A 13,237-nucleotide genomic window follows, 5' to 3' on the forward strand; every position below is an offset into this window, starting at 1 on the left:
GATCACATCACATTATACATACATACTCCGTACATACATCGTATTCTGACCGAGTACTAGGTATTGTTTCATTTCATACTCCGTCCGCACTCAATCTCGTACAGCAGCCATATGAAAAATTATCAATTTGCTGACAATAAACCATCCCATCCCATCCATCCCATCCATTCCATCACATCCCCATCAAATTCCACTTCCCCAAATGGCTTGGCAATGACTTTACAAGGAAATGGGGCCGGATTGTTCATCATGACTGATTCATTCATTCTAAAGAATTCCAAGGTTTCTTTTCTTTTTTTCCCTATCATTTGGTGTCTCCAAGGAAAAAAAAAAGAGTACAGTACATAGCTACGCAAAGTCGCGTCTCGTTTCATCTTTTAGCTTGTTCAAAGTCCCCTCAAAACTTCCACCAGTGATCAAGAACCTCGATCAAAAATTTATAATGAAGTTTTATTATCATATCAAGATCTTCCTATTATTTTCCTTATGTGTTTAAACATCTTAGCTAAGTGTCAAGTACTACTTTTCAAGCCAATACTAGAAACGGGTAAAGCAGTAAATCAGCCGCTCAGTTGCGTTTTGCTGTTCCGGATGAAAATCCAATGTAGGTTTGAGAATAGGGCCGAATGAGTTTTCTCTTTTTGGGCCAATTGTTTGATTTGTTGTTACATTTAATTTTGATTGGGATTCATTGAAAGATATGAGCGAACGGAAAAGAAAGATTCAATGCCGAAGGGGGATTGATTTATTTCCAATATTGTAGTATGTTGGATCATATTTTATTTAGTGGGAGATGATTGATGGTAGGTAGTTAGACGTCAAGAGAACATATGGATATCGATAGCACTAATTGCTTGATTGTTCTTGAGAAGAGGAAAGTGGAAGGTTGGGAAGGAATCGATTAGTATCTGTATAGGTATAATCGTCCAATTGGGAGATATCAATTCATATGACCAACGTTACAATTATCGTATTTGTTCATGTAGCTATCCTCGAATGGTGGTAGTTGATGGTTAAAGACGTGAAGTATATATCTATCTATCAACCTTCTTTCACGGCATATCGCATGAACTAGAATATGCATCGCCGCATCATATCATATCCAAAGGTTCAATCTTTATAAGCAAACAAGCATGAAACCTGTGTTTCTCCAATCTCCAGGGAAGTATGCATTCCCGGAAAACCTTCCACCTTGAATTTTTACCCAACATTTAAAAATTTCACATCAGTCGTAGCTTCATCGTTTTCAACATCCTCGGCTTCGGTCTCAATCTCACATCATTATGGGGAAATCCACACTTTGATTTTGCCCCAGATCCCATTTCGGCGTAGAAATTTAGGAATGTCATGTGTGTGGGAAAGAGTGGGTTTTTTTTGGGAAGGGATTCTCCATTATGATGTTCTGTGTCGTTTCTCCACCATTTGGAAGGCGTTTTGACGTGAAGATATTATGGAGCACTTGAGCAGCCAGTGTTGAGATGGAGGAGAAAGAGGGTCTAGATGTTCAATACTCCGTAGGTACTACTAGGTAAATGTGTGAAATGCTAGATGAGATGTAGGGTTGTGGTGAGTAAGTTTGCCGATAGCTTGGGGTTTGGGGAAAGGTTCTCCGTGGGTAAGGGGGGGAGGAGATGTGGGAATATATTAAATAGGTGGATGTCACGATGAGGAACGGGGTGTGAATCAAGGCATTGTAGAATTTAGTCGGATAGAAATGGATACATGGACTTTAATATTTGGTAAGCTTATGAATGAGTCTATTAAGTACCGACAGATGTGATTATCCTATCACAGTAGAGTAAAAGGAAACGATATCATTCGGGAGTAACGATGAAAATTAATTTTCTATCATTTCGATGAATAGGAATGTTTCCGATAAGACAAGTATGTAGAACAACAAACAACAATGATATGTTGTACTCCCATCGGTACATGAGAAGAAGAAAATGATGAAACAAAACCAAACGACCGATCTGATTCCTACATGTTGTACTACTGAGTAACTTAAAACCATCATATGGATAACAGCATGGACAACAGCATGGACAACAGCATGGATAACAGCATGGATAACAGCATGGATAGCTCACGCATTCCCATCTCACCATCTCGGTCAAATATCCTTTGCAGATGGATTTGGTTGATAATGTTAAGTGAGTATTCTGCTGATCCTGTTGGGCTCGGGGATAACCACGGAAGAATTTATGATTTATGCTGTCTATTTTCGGTACAGCCGTGGGTGGCACACTGATACTGATTGATGGATGGATAAGGATTAATGCCTTGGTAAAAAGATGATGGTTATTTTTTTGATAGTGAGAAAAGGAAGGATGATGGATTATTTATTATCTGGCTTTTGAATGGAGAACTATGATATGTAGTCATGATTTATAGTAAGTACATCTTGACTTGTTAAATATATCTTCTCCTTTAATCTCTACTCCATAGATACGACTTCACAACCATAGCGGACCTAGGTAGATACATGATAACAAAAGGAGGACAACAGAATAGATCCATCTTACCTAGGCACAAACCATGATCTACCGGTATCAATTCTCTCTCCTCCTTCATCCTCCCCACTCTCCATATACCACCCATCCATCAATTCCATCATTCCATCAGTCACGTATCAAGTATTTCTCATCAATGCAGCCGTCGTCATCCGTCATCCATGATCAGATCTCTTTCTTTCCCTTTCTCTCTCTTTCCCTTTCTCTCTTTCTTCCCTTCCTTCCCTACCTTCCTTTCCTTCTCTACCTTCCTTCCCTTCCATCATTCTCCAATTACTTTAACCGGATTTAAGGTTCCACAATACAAAATCGGTGGAGTGCGCACAGAGAGAGAATTGTGTGTGTGGAGTCTCCATAAAGACGCCGACCGAGAGGTCCCTTTCGATTCTCGGCACTAAACTAAAAGTGGGTATAAGGATTTGGTGGAAATAATATTATAAGACCCTGGAATTGAGAAGTTTACGGGTTTACGCTTGGGATTTGGACGAATTGGAGGGAATGTGTTGGATAATTGGGCCGATTGAGGAATGAGGTGAGGAAGGGAAGGGGAGGGGAGGAGGAGGAATGAACAGAGATGGTATATTATATTGATGAGAGGGAGAAGAGAAGAGAAGAGAGATGTTATATTATATTAATGAGAGAGAAAAGAAGGAAGATAGGGTTAATAAATAGAGGAATTAAAGCAGAGAGATAAAATAATTAAATGTTTTTTGTTTTTTGTTTATTATTTATTATATATATTTACTTATAATATTCAAATTCAAACACATTCCAACATTTCCCTATCAGTTATAATATCTAGTACTACTTCTACTTCCAATCGTCTATACAATATCTTATCAACAACCTCTTTCAATATGATCAACAGCTCGGCTTCATTATTTCGTTGGGTAGCATTTTCAATATCCATATCGGTATTACTACTCTACCGATTTGAGGCTACTCCATACTTCCTTCCTACCCTAGTTAAGTCACAATGAAATAGCTAAGAAAATAAGGAAAATAAAAAAAGGTCAAGGGGAAAACGTGTCTATCCCAATCACTTACTTCCCAATCACTTCCCAGTCCCCATCTTATTCCTCATTAATTCACCCGATATACCGAATTACTTAGTACATACCTACTAGGTGTCTACCTACCTCTTTTCGACCCTTTTTCTTCTAAAAAGGACTTTACCTCATCCATCTCATCCGCCACACTTATTAATCTTTCCTTTTCAGAAAAGGTTCCAGATTTTCATTCGTGTCGTTCGTTTGTTGTCCATCCTACCTGATTCTACCTATTGTACCTCTTCTGCCTACCTATCTACTCATTCCATTTGTTCTATATCTATTCCGAGTGCAAGGGGAAAAGTACAACATCTTCTACCTACGATTATCATTTTATCCCCTAAACCATCACGAAAATAATACATATAAAAAGAAACAGGGGAAAAGGAATGACAGAAAAGGAAGGAAATATCTTCATGGTGATTTTCTGATCTGAGAGGAATTTATCTTATCAAATCAGCCATCATACCGACCGGGTAAATCATAAATCTAAATCAATCTCTGGTTGATGTTGATTTTGTGGTTGAATAATACGGATATTGTACTTCCCTTTCTTCATCAACATCTCTCTCCCGAGTCACACTCAAGAGTCAAGTCACATCAAACAAAGACAGAATCACAATTCATCGAAAAATCACACTTTTTTTTTCTTGGCCCCCAATAGAGAAATATTTCTTAATTCGGATCATCTCGCTCTTAATTGAAAAATCTCCGTCCGTACTGGGTCTGTACTGGTCCGTTACTAGTCTGTTACCAATTGTACTATAAACTACCAGACCCCTACCCCCATCCAAGAACCTTACTCGTACTCCTCGTACTCCGTACATCCATCCAACTCCAACTCCAACTCCAACTCCAACTCCAACTACATCTCTATCTCCATCTCCCCCCGCCCCATCTCACCCAATCCCTCATTCTTCGACCTGGAGTCCGTTTGACTCATTCGCTTCACTCTTCAACAACCATCGCTCCGATAATTCTTCGATTCCGATCAAAGGTACACTGCCGTCATTCGATATCCTTTCTTACCATCGTTGGCTTTATCATTACTTCGCCTGCATTTTCAATAATGCATGAGGTCCAATCGTGCGACGTCGTTTTCTCAACTTTATTCCAATTCAGCACAACCCACTCAACCCGGGCGACTCTCCCCATCGAAGAGTGTCGTCCATAAATTTTGATATGATTAATCAATTACGAAGAACTTCAACTCTACGACCTATTGGTATAAGGGACCAAACGTAGGGGAAGAGATGGAACCACTTCACATCACCGAATTCGCTTCCGAGCGATACTTTAGTAAATTACGACAAATTAATGAGAATGACAATGGATCGACTCCAGCTTCGCCATCAGCCACGGGAACAACATCCAATGCACAAATTGGTCCTTCGACGGTCCCTATCATTACTCATGAGCCATCGCCATTGGAAGCAGCTACATTCAACCTACCATCAAGGCAACGAAATGCGAATCATGAGAATTTGGTTTTAAGACCTAGCGATCAAAGGAAACGTTCACTTGGACACGACCTCACTTCACTACGAACACAACGTCGACCAAGTTTTAGTGGTTCATTGGGCGCTTTAAGATCAAAAGTTAACATCACACATAAAGCTCCGTCGATTGCCGAAACCCACCAGGGATTAGTTGTGGAAAGGATTGAAAGACAAAGGTAACCTTGAAAGGAGTCATGTTTCTCTCATGAATGTTGGATGAATTGCTAATCTGACATAGTGTCACTCTCTCTGATCTCTTCCTGGCACTCCCAAACGAATTACAAGCTCAAATCATCGCACCTTTACCAATCCATACAATACTTGACCTACGACAAGTTTCCAAATCATTTCATGCTTTAGTTACGTTGAATGAAGCACCGATTGCAAGATACCATGCAGCACATACATTACCCGATTATACCATACGATTATATCCTCTACCGGACCCTGGGAATCTGAATTTACATTACTTGGGTGGAATATGGCATCGATTACATGTTGCATCGAAATTATCTACAATGATCTCTCTACAAGCTCGAAAGGAGATATTCTTAAGGACGACTGAAGCTCAAAAGGCGGAATTCCAACCACAATATGAACGAATGCGTCAACGATTAATCCCACTTGTCTTCACAATCTTCCATTTCTTCGAAACCTACCGCAATATATACGCTCAACATCTTGCAAGACGTGGGGCACCTTTAACACGATTAGCATATACGCTTAATCCATTCGAATCTTATGTCATGAGTATGTATGATGACAGAACATTATTACATGTTCATCAAGTATTTCCTCTGTTCATGTCATCGTTTTCTCGTCGTTTAAGGCCTCCTTCCTATGTTGGAAGAGTGGAAAGGTCAATCAGAGGTTACTTGAAGGATCGACCACCCGATGAAGTTTATGCGACCATCTTGACCGTAGGAGGACTAAGACAAGCTCAAAGATTTTGGGAAACGAAAGGATATAATGCGAGGAGAGCAGCTGTCGATCAATGGTATGGACTTTTACAGAGTAGTCGCTTACCTATTGTCGAACCTAACGCTGTTACACCAAAATCCAAGATGTCGAAATTTACTCATCTGGGAAGAAAGAAGGCTCCACAACCTATGGCTCAACCTCCACCGGATAACTCGGGTCATGATTCTTCAGGATGTAATGAATGGTTTTGTGTTAAACCTAATTGTATAGCCGCCAGACGAAATACATCGGACGATAGTTTGGTATGGAGAACTAGTCTTTCAGCAGGTCCACCGATGCGTCCATTAGGAAGAGAAGAATTAAGGTTGTTGGTGGAGAATGTCCCTGATTTACATGATATTTGGGCCAAAACAGCTGAAGCTACCATTCTAGAGAGAGGTATTGTGGATAGACCTGAGAGGATTAAGAAAAACAGTTTGGCTTTACTTGATTTAATCAAGGAGGACGGAAGAGATGAAATGGAAGGATGGGAATCAGGAAGAACTGGAGGAAATGCAACGGATGGATCCGAAGTTATTGATGCAGGAGCGGTTTCGGATTGATAAGTCGTTGTTTTGGAGGGGAGTTATTTTACCTGCCCCTGGAGAGCACGATGATTATTATCTCGTTAAAAAGCGATTCGTACATCAAGGATGGATGCGATGCGATGCATTTTATGAGGATGAGAAGCGATGGGAAGTAATTATTGGAGGTTGGCGATACGGAGATGAAAAGCGTGAGGGAAAGGAAGGGAATGCATTGAAGGCGTTTTTGAGCGATACCTTTTATTTCAGGTGTACCTATGTCATGAATGGATGACTAGGTTTGGGGTTCTTGGGGTTCATGGCGTTTTCTTGGTTGAAAGGGAGTTCGAATTAAGATATAGGGATGGATGATATGAATGAATGGTATCGATGCCTTATTGACTCGGAAGCATGGTGTTTATGTTTATATTGATTTGATTGGGTGTATGGGCCTGGTTTGGCCTTGTGGCTAATTGGGGATTGGATTTATTGGAAGGGTGGATTTAGCGGGGTGATGAATGGATGGGTAGGGGGTAGTAAGGTGGTTGGTTACATATTTGTATGGATTGGAGGAAGGAATGGATAGGTGGGTGAATGGAAAGGGGATGGATGGTTAGGGTTTGTGGGTTGGGTTATAGATTATTTATTATGTTTTATGTTTTTGTTTATGTTCATGGGAATGTGTGTTGGGGTGAGTGGAGATGGGAGTGGGAGCGCAGCCGGAGCGAAAACTGGCTTTTTGTATCTATGCTGGGGGTGGGTGGGTGAGGAATGAGATGGTGGATTTGGATTGAAGATGAAGGATGAAGGAAATGAAGTGGTTTATATACAATGAATCCATGAATGAATTCATTGAATGCAATAATAATCTTATTTTCTCTTGAAGTTGAGGTTTTCGTATTACCTTTGAAAGATTGGTATACCATCTGTCTATGTGTATCTATCTCTCTAATCATCTATCTATCTAGTCCAGTCTAGTCTAGTCTAGCCTAGCCTAGTCGGATCGAATCGACTCCACCTCTTCTTGATGTATGTATGAATGATATTTTAAGACTTCGATCGGCCCGAGTGTGGCTGATTGTCTCAGTACGCGTGTGTAGGTAGGTAGGTAGGTAGGTAGGTAGGTAGGTAGGTAGGTAGGCGTGGGAAAAAGGGGGAAGGGAGGAAAGGGGGAGAAAGGGGAAAATGGGAAGGAAAAATGGAAGGGAAGGGAGAGAGGTAGAGGTAGATGAAGAGAAGGAAAGGAAAGGGGGAATGTATAAAGAGAGAGGTAGAGAGATAAAAAAGAAGAGGAAGAAGAGATATAAAAAAAACTTACAAAGATTGAATTTAACATTTTTAATACAACTTTTTAAAAAAGATATTGTTAAAAAACAATAAAACAGAAATTTGTTTATAAATATAAATATAATATCTATAATTGACAATAAAAGAATTAATTAACTCTTGTATTTTTTAATATAATAAAGTGTTAAAAGGAATGACCTTACAGAGGGAATAGTGGGAAGCTAATAGGGCAGAACTAAGGCTGTATTGGTCTTGTATATGAATCACATATTATCTAAGTTCTATAAAAGTACAAAGCTCTCTTACAGAGAGCTTCTCAATCTAGTCCTAATAGGACTAGTGCCCTGTGCATGTGCTACGCAGGAACCATTTACTTTAACAAATTATAATATTATTATTTGTAGGAGAAGATCTATACTAGTTATTAGAGAGGGATATCAATGGAAAAGTGACGATGGTAAAGGCAAAATACATCGTGGCAAGTGAGAATTGAATGATTAAAAAATCCAAATGCCTATATGGATGGATCAATTGAATTAAAAAGACTAGGTCATCAAAAGTCGTGAAGATCTGAACAAATGAAATAATAAGTAAAATCAAGACACAAAGGAGCTTATAAACAAGATAGCCTAGTTAAATGAATTTAATTAATTGATTAACAAAATCAGATTATAAAATAATTTAAGAAAAAAACAACCTCTTAAAATAAAGCGAATGATTGAAAGATCGAGATCATTTAAAGACTCTAAAAAGCTAGGAGACTTAACTTGACATAATAGTCGAAAAAACTTAGTTCATCAACAACTCTACATTCGACTAGTCTCGGCTACTATCGATTCCAGAAAAAACCAGAGACATATTGTTCAGGGGCATAAAGACTAAATGATCAAAGAAATTCAATATAGTTATTTGATCAAATTTAACGATATCTTTAAAGATCGTCCAAAAGGAGCTATATCAGATCAAGTAATACAAAAAGTAAACAAGTTTTCGAAATCTTTAAAAGATAATTGAGATGTTTATGACTTAGAAATATTTATACAATAACAGAGATGGAGATTTATACCTGTATCCAGCACATTTGACCTCTATAGAGTAATACAGGGCTAGGCACCCATACTCTACCCAGGGTATTTAACCTCTTTAGGGTGGCTATCCTACTTTATAGAGTTTTAATAAAATAGTTTTTCGGTTAGATATATCCCAAATTACCTCAAATTAACCCTAGCCTTTGCCCAGCCCTGAGATGATAATTTTATACTATAAAGATTTTATAGAATAATTATTTTATATTATTATTTACAATTGAAATTATTTTCAATTATTCTAACTGTTGAAATATCTTGATGAATTAATATTATATATTATAAAAGAATTAAAATTATTAAATTAAGGATATATGTAATGATACTATACTGGAGGCAGCGGCTGCCTAAGGTTTCGTCTGGTTGGTAGTTGTGGGTTAAGGCTTTATCACTGGTCTTCACTTGGAAGTGAAGTCATTACTAGATCAAGTAGAATGTAGGTAAACTAATTGATAACTAAGTTGAGCACAAAGCTCCTTAACTACGAGACTAAATGAATGTTTATATACCCTATATCATCTTTTGAGGACCTTTGGGACCCTAAGGTCCAAAAGGTCCTCGAGGTCACGTGAATTAATGAATCGTGACAATATAATAATTTCTAATTATTCAATTACATAATTATTTATAATGAAATATAAAAAAAGAATTTTATTTCTTTTTTTAAATATTGATCAACCTTTATATACATATATTTTCTATAAATTTATTTCCTTTTAACTCAAACCCATTATGAAATCCATCCTCTCTATACATAATACCTTTACAATATATTAATCTAATCAGCTCTTACCTCTCATTACCCTACCCCTCATAGCATGCTATCAAGACGCACGTATCTCGATCAACCTCTTTTACAATACTCATGGATATTCTAATATCTAGAACATTTCATAAGACAATTCCCCTACCCTACAAAGGTAGAGTAGGATAATATAGGATTACTCTGGGTTACCTCTGGTATACCCTACCTTTTGCCCAACTCTGTTCAATAGGGATCAAGGGTCGACGAGTTAGTGGCTGAGCTACCTATAGCAAGGCTTCCCCCAACTGTTTTCGACCGAGTACAGGATATAGAGCTCTCGACGAAAGACTTTTCTCATGGGAGAGCAATTAAGCAAAATTGAGGAGTCGATTATAAGGAATGAATCTTCGAACTACTTCGAGAGACCGGAAGAGGTGATGGAGAATTGTGCCACAGTTTTTCAAGGTATAAATGGAGGACAACTTAATATTGATAAAGGGTCTAACTCGCAGCACAAGGTATAAACGAAACAGAACTATGAATTTCTAGAAGAATTCTATTCTAAAGCATACACACTGACGAGAAAGCTCATTGAGCGTCATCTCGAAGATAAGTAAGTTATAGATGTAAGGACTCACCAAAGAAACAGAATCTGGACTAGATAAAGAAAATCTCACTATATTAGCTGGTCAGATTGGCCTAGATGAATTTTTTAACGATGACTAGATATCACCAGTTGATACAACATACTGGGCAAATCTAGGCTAAAAAGAATATGAAGACACTACTAGGAAAGGAATTAACATTAAACCCCTACTTTATCTTGAGGAAAAGTTCCTAGATGGATTTATACCCCAGCGTATGATCCCAACTCTAGGGTTGAGGAATGGGGATGTTAATGATACTGTTCCACTTGACTTCCCCTGGAATAATAAGGGCTCCTTTCCTCAGATACATGAATTGGATATATTGGCTCAAAACATTCAAAAGGAAGAAGATATCAGTAAACAAGGCGCTAAAGACGATGAAGATACTAAGGACTGCCTTGATCAGAAAGAGAAATTGAAGAAGAAAGGTTAAGCATCTGAAGAGAAAGAAAATACACAAGCCTTCTCCATCTTATAGAATCAAGACCCTCCTTATAGAATGCAACAAAAATTCTATAAAAGAAAAGATATATCGGCAAAAAAAGACCATGAAAACCATTATAATGGGAGGAAGGTCTTATAAAGATACCATAGTCCAACCTATAGATCAATTCGAAATTGATTGGTGTCAAATTTGACATTTTAGCAGTATGGAATATTTAGCCCACGTATATACTCTACATCGTTTTCATTGCCGGTAAATTGAGGTTATTGTGAAAAACGCCATATTCTAGTTTCCAACCCCAAAATATAGTCTCTACTGGAATATCAATTTGAATGTGGTCTAGAAGGCCTGTCGCACCATTTGGATTCACATAGGAAATCCTCAAAACTGACCCGAGCTTAAAGGCAACGCAGCGCTGTAAGGATAGAACGGTTGCGCATATTAAGTATCAGGACATGAGAGTCATAATATTAGCCCAAATAGAAGGATAGGCCAACCAGCAGTTCATTTTCCACAGCAAAATATGTTCCGAGGTCGATTCCGAGTTCATGTAGAGTAAGAAAATGTCATCTAACGGGTTAGACATACACCACTGTAGATGAAGAAATGGTAATAGAATATAATCTTCAAATATTTCAGTGTTTCTTCACGTAACTTTGCTAAAGCTGCGGCGACTCCTCCACTAAGTTCATCATCTTTTCTCGCCATCTCTTTTCTCTTCTCTCGGGCCAATCTATCTTCTTCTTGCTGAGCGACTAATATTAACGCTTCTTCATCGTCATCGCCTGTTGTGCAATCATCTTGTCTTTCCTTTGCAAGACTTTGACTCCGATGTGACGAGTCAGTAGATTTTTCTCCTAAAGAGCTCATTTCTCTCAACGGAACACGACTAAGAGGTATAGCACGATCTAAAACTCCTTCTAATCTCTCTGCACTATTTTCCGTTGTTTCCCTACTACTCAAACCTCTGCGGGCTGCCTTTCGTGCTCTAAATGGTTCATCAACAATCCCACACCACTTTCTGACCTTTTTCTCTCCCCAACCATTAACAACAGCAATTTCCTCTGGTCTTGCATTGATAGCATTCTTAATACTTCCAAATGCATCAACTAATGCGACAGCGTCCGTTTTATTAATATTCCTTGGGACTGTGATGAAATCTACCATTTTATCTCCATAACTCTTACTTTCAACACCTTTGATAGCACTAGGATTTGCATGTTCATAACTCTTATATAACTCAAGATATCTTGCAGCCTCCGGAGCAGACCAGCATAACATGACGGTAACATTATTCACCAAACTTGTCTTTGATAATTCCTTCAAACTCTCTTCGTGATTCCCAATATCAACCATTGTAAGAAGTATTCGTAGATTGTATTTACCCTGTAAACCCTTTATTCGATTGTATATGTATTCGGGATGTAATCGATGGTATTTGAGTGATAGGAAGAGTGCGCATGTTGTTGCTCCAAGGACATAATCTGCTGGAATATCCGAGTATTCCCATGGAAAGGATTTAAGATTTGTCAGTATTGGGTTGCCTTTCTGTCGCAGTGATACTTGGATCGTTGAACCAGAAGATCTCGATGCAATCGCTTGTGGTGTTGGTTGAACAACTTTGGGACCTGAGGAGGCATTCGCTGGTGGTGCGCGATCAAGACGTTGTGGAGTTGGTTGTTGAACGCGTTGCGGGGTAGGTTGTTGAACGCGGGTTGCAGGTGAAGCTAAAACGGGGGTTTGTGCGAGAGCTGTTAGAAAATCTGCATCTGCACCGAAATCATCATCGTCGTCCATTTTGATTGTGTTTGTATGAAACTAAGAGGTGGTGTTGATTAAATTTACATTAAAGGGTCGAGGTCGTGATTGAAAGGGTGGAAGGACGTTTGATGTTCATCATTCTAGGCTAGCGAACGCTAAAACCACAGCTACAATTACCGTAAGGCTAGAATCATGACGCCAACTCTAACTTCAATACAACGTCACGATCCAAATGAGCAACCAACTCATTCATGAGTGGCAATACAGCAGCTTTGTGCCGAAAGTATTCTTCACATAATACTGCAAAATAGTCTCTGCATTAATATACCAAAGACGAGCAATGTTGAAAGAGCCTCACAATATCTCTACAAGACTATTTTGAGCTTGTTTATAGATTGAGAATAGTTTCTCTTTCGCCACTAATAGCGCCATTTTCAATTTTCTTGAACGTATTCTTAGAGGCATTCTAAAGTCTAATTGAATCCGAACTGCGAAATACGGTTTCTCAAGCAGGACGAAAAGTGTCCTACGAGATACTTCCTTAAATCATGTACATATTGCGAACCTACGCAGCTTTTCTTCCGAGGACATGTTATTTTGACCCATCAAATGAAGAGACGCACTTTAACAACAAAACTCCAGTGGAGGTCTATGTAATTACTATGAATGGCTCAGGCTCCCGTGTCTTGAGTCTTTCTACGTTCACTTCATAGCTGCCAGTG

General features: G+C 38.7%; 5 protein-coding genes across 5 annotated transcripts; 3 read left to right on the plus strand and 2 right to left on the minus strand.

Annotated features, from left to right (window-relative positions):
- Nucleotides 1-2,538: 2,538 nt before the first annotated feature.
- Nucleotides 2,539-2,805, plus strand: SS1G_14399 (hypothetical protein; the record flags this gene model as incomplete). Its single annotated transcript, XM_001584580.1, has 1 exon — nucleotides 2,539-2,805. One exon carries the CDS (start codon nucleotides 2,539-2,541, stop codon nucleotides 2,803-2,805), a length of 267 nt encoding a protein of 88 aa, XP_001584630.1.
- Nucleotides 2,806-3,273: 468 nt separating this feature from the next.
- Nucleotides 3,274-3,423, minus strand: SS1G_14400 (predicted protein; the record flags this gene model as incomplete). The annotated part of the gene is made up of 1 exon (XM_001584581.1): nucleotides 3,274-3,423. The coding sequence occupies one exon, from the start codon at nucleotides 3,421-3,423 to the stop codon at nucleotides 3,274-3,276; it is 150 nt and encodes a 49-aa protein (XP_001584631.1).
- A 1,392-nt stretch (nucleotides 3,424-4,815) lies between these two features.
- SS1G_14401 (hypothetical protein) lies at nucleotides 4,816-6,584 on the plus strand (the record flags this gene model as incomplete). The annotated part of the gene is made up of 2 exons (XM_001584582.1): nucleotides 4,816-5,237; nucleotides 5,300-6,584. 2 exons carry the CDS (start codon nucleotides 4,816-4,818, stop codon nucleotides 6,582-6,584), a joined length of 1,707 nt encoding a protein of 568 aa, XP_001584632.1.
- A 3,434-nt stretch (nucleotides 6,585-10,018) lies between these two features.
- SS1G_14402 (predicted protein) lies at nucleotides 10,019-10,742 on the plus strand (the record flags this gene model as incomplete). Its single annotated transcript, XM_001584583.1, has 3 exons — nucleotides 10,019-10,180; nucleotides 10,250-10,275; nucleotides 10,454-10,742. 3 exons carry the CDS (start codon nucleotides 10,019-10,021, stop codon nucleotides 10,740-10,742), a joined length of 477 nt encoding a protein of 158 aa, XP_001584633.1.
- Nucleotides 10,743-11,324: 582 nt separating this feature from the next.
- SS1G_14403 (hypothetical protein) lies at nucleotides 11,325-12,551 on the minus strand (the record flags this gene model as incomplete). The annotated part of the gene is made up of 1 exon (XM_001584584.1): nucleotides 11,325-12,551. One exon carries the CDS (start codon nucleotides 12,549-12,551, stop codon nucleotides 11,325-11,327), a length of 1,227 nt encoding a protein of 408 aa, XP_001584634.1.
- Between the last annotated feature and the right edge of the window lie 686 nt (nucleotides 12,552-13,237).

Source organism: Sclerotinia sclerotiorum, genomic scaffold (genome assembly GCF_000146945.2).
Source record: "Sclerotinia sclerotiorum 1980 UF-70 scaffold_33 genomic scaffold, whole genome shotgun sequence".
In the NCBI taxonomy this organism is placed as follows: Eukaryota; Fungi; Ascomycota; class Leotiomycetes; order Helotiales; family Sclerotiniaceae; genus Sclerotinia; species Sclerotinia sclerotiorum.